Source organism: Nicotiana tomentosiformis, chromosome 6 (genome assembly GCF_000390325.3).
Source record: "Nicotiana tomentosiformis chromosome 6, ASM39032v3, whole genome shotgun sequence".
NCBI classification, from domain to species: domain Eukaryota; kingdom Viridiplantae; phylum Streptophyta; class Magnoliopsida; order Solanales; family Solanaceae; genus Nicotiana; species Nicotiana tomentosiformis.
In genome coordinates, this window is record NC_090817.1 from 96,651,166 (window position 1) to 96,653,491 (window position 2,326).

General features: G+C 36.4%; 1 protein-coding gene across 1 annotated transcript; it reads right to left on the minus strand.

The window, feature by feature from the left end:
* Positions 1–1,063: 1,063 nt before the first annotated feature.
* Positions 1,064–1,513, minus strand: LOC117274822 (secreted RxLR effector protein 161-like). The gene has a single exon (XM_033654183.1). It carries the CDS (start codon positions 1,511–1,513, stop codon positions 1,064–1,066), a length of 450 nt encoding a protein of 149 aa, XP_033510074.1.
* Between the last annotated feature and the right edge of the window lie 813 nt (positions 1,514–2,326).

A 2,326-nucleotide genomic window follows, 5' to 3' on the forward strand; every position in this document is an offset into this window, starting at 1 on the left:
TTTCTAATTTATCAGATTTGCTAGAGCGAAGATTTGAATAGAACATTCTAACAAGGGGTTTATATACCTTTGGAGGAGGCAAGGAGAGAAAACTTTTCCAATCCTGGAATTCGAAGAGTTCCTTCACTTTGTAGTTAAGCTTGTCCATGACATTTAAGTCGACAACTCTACCATGAGCGACTGGCTTGTCTTTGAAAGCAATAAAGGCATCCCTGTTTGGAGTATCCCAAAAATTCGGGTCAGATTCAAGAGAACTTGAGAGATCAGTTTTGGGCTTTTTGGGAGCGAAGGTTTCAGGAAGGTCTGCCATGCGTCGTTTTCCTAGGGCCTTCTCGTTGAGACTGCGAGCATCATCTGAGAGATCTTTAGAGGAGGCAAAGTCCTCGGAGTGGTCTGATCCTATATTGACTGGTTCAGAAGGTTGAGAAGAGGGTTTTGCCCTAGAGCGAGTGCTTTTTCGGGTGGAAGCAGAGGGATTTTTGGAGTGCTTTGCCATGGTAAGGTTTGGAACAGGGTATTAGAGATACAAACAATGTGATTGAGATAGAAGAAACTTTGAACTTAAAATATGTGATAAACGACGGTTGAGTACAAACAAAAAGGCATCAGATATTTGACGCAATGATTGACCGGTCTCTGAAAGGGCGTAAAAAGGTGTGAAAACGGAAAAGCAACAGACACACAATTAATGCATCTTACACACTTAAGGAAATAATTAAACTAAGATACATTAATATTTAAAAAAATACCACAAAGGCACTAAAGTTATGAGTTTATGGAAATAATGCCAAGAGAGTCTCGAAATGCATAAAATTTGTCTTCTAGGTTTTGTAAAAATGTCTGCTAATTGATAAGTGAAACTTACAAATAGTAATTCTATGTTTTCTTTAGGAATATGATCTCTAATAAAATAGTACTTAATATCTATATTCTTAGCTCTAGAATGATGCACAATATTCTTTGTTAAATAAATAGTACTAGAATTATCACAGAATATTTGAACAAGCTTAAAAAATAATTTATAGTCACTCAATTTATAAGACATCCATAGCAATTGAGCATATCATTGTCCAATTGCAATGTACTCTGCTTCAGTTGTGGAAAGAGCCATTGATCCATGTTTCTTACTGTTCCAGGAAATTAATGCTTTTCCCAATAATTGACAAGTCCCACTTATGTTTTTTATGTCCTCCTTGTCACCTGCAAGATCGTCATCTGAAAAACCCTCAAGTTTAAAATTATTAGAGAGAGGATACCAAAGTCCGTAGGAGGTGGTTCCAATAAGATAGCGAATAATTCGCTTTACTGCTGTTAAGTGAGACTCTTTAGGAGCTGACTGAAACCTGACACATTTACAAATACTGAACATGATATCTGGTCGACTAGCCATAAGATATAGTAGAGACCCAATCATTCCACTATACTTGGTTTCGTCTACTGATTTTCCCTGTTCATCCCTGTCTAAACTTGTAGACGGACTCATAGGAGTTCCAATTGATTTGGCATTGCTCATCCAAATTTTTGAATCAATTCCTTTATATACTTGGTTTGGCAGATGAATATTCCACTTTCTGATTGATGGATTTGTAGTCCAAGAAAAAATGTCAACTCTTCCATCATACTCATTTCGAACTCATTTTGCATGAGATATGAAAAATCCTTACACAAAAGAAGATTAGTACTGCCAAATGTGATATCATCTACATAGATTTGAATAATGAGATTACCTTCAGTAGATCTCTTGATAAATAAAGTAGTATCCACCTTACCTCTGGTAAACCCATGATTAGTTAAAAAGGAACTCAATCTTTCATACCAAGCTCGAGGAGCTTATTTGAGTCCATAAAGAGCTTTAGCTAGCTTGTACACATGATAAGGAAATTGTGAGTTTTCAAAACCAGGAGATTGTTTTACATATACCTCCTCATCAATAAAACTGTTTAGAAAAGCACTTTTGACATCCATTTGAAATAGTTTAAAACCTTAGAAAGATGCATAGGCAAGCAATATACGAATTGATTCTAATCGTGCTACCGGTGCAAAGGTTTCATCATAGTCGACTCATTCCTGTTGTGAGTAGCCTTGAGCTACTAGTCTGGCTTTGTTTCTTACTGCCTTTCCTTCTTCATTTAGCTTGTTTCGAAATACCCACTTTGTTCCAACTACAGTAGCATTTGCAGGCTTAGGAACTAATTTCCAAACTTGTTTTTTATCGAATTGATCAAGTTCGTCCTGCATGGCTTGTATCCAGCTGGATTCTTTTAGGGCTTCATCAACTTTCTTTGGTTTTACTTGAGAGATGAGTGCAATATTTGCTTTCTTTTTT

What these genes read in the sequence shown, in the direction of transcription:
- LOC117274822 (XM_033654183.1), bottom strand. Translation starts at nt 1,513, where the DNA reads ATGAGCAATGCCAAATCAATTGGAACTCCTATGAGTCCGTCTACAAGT.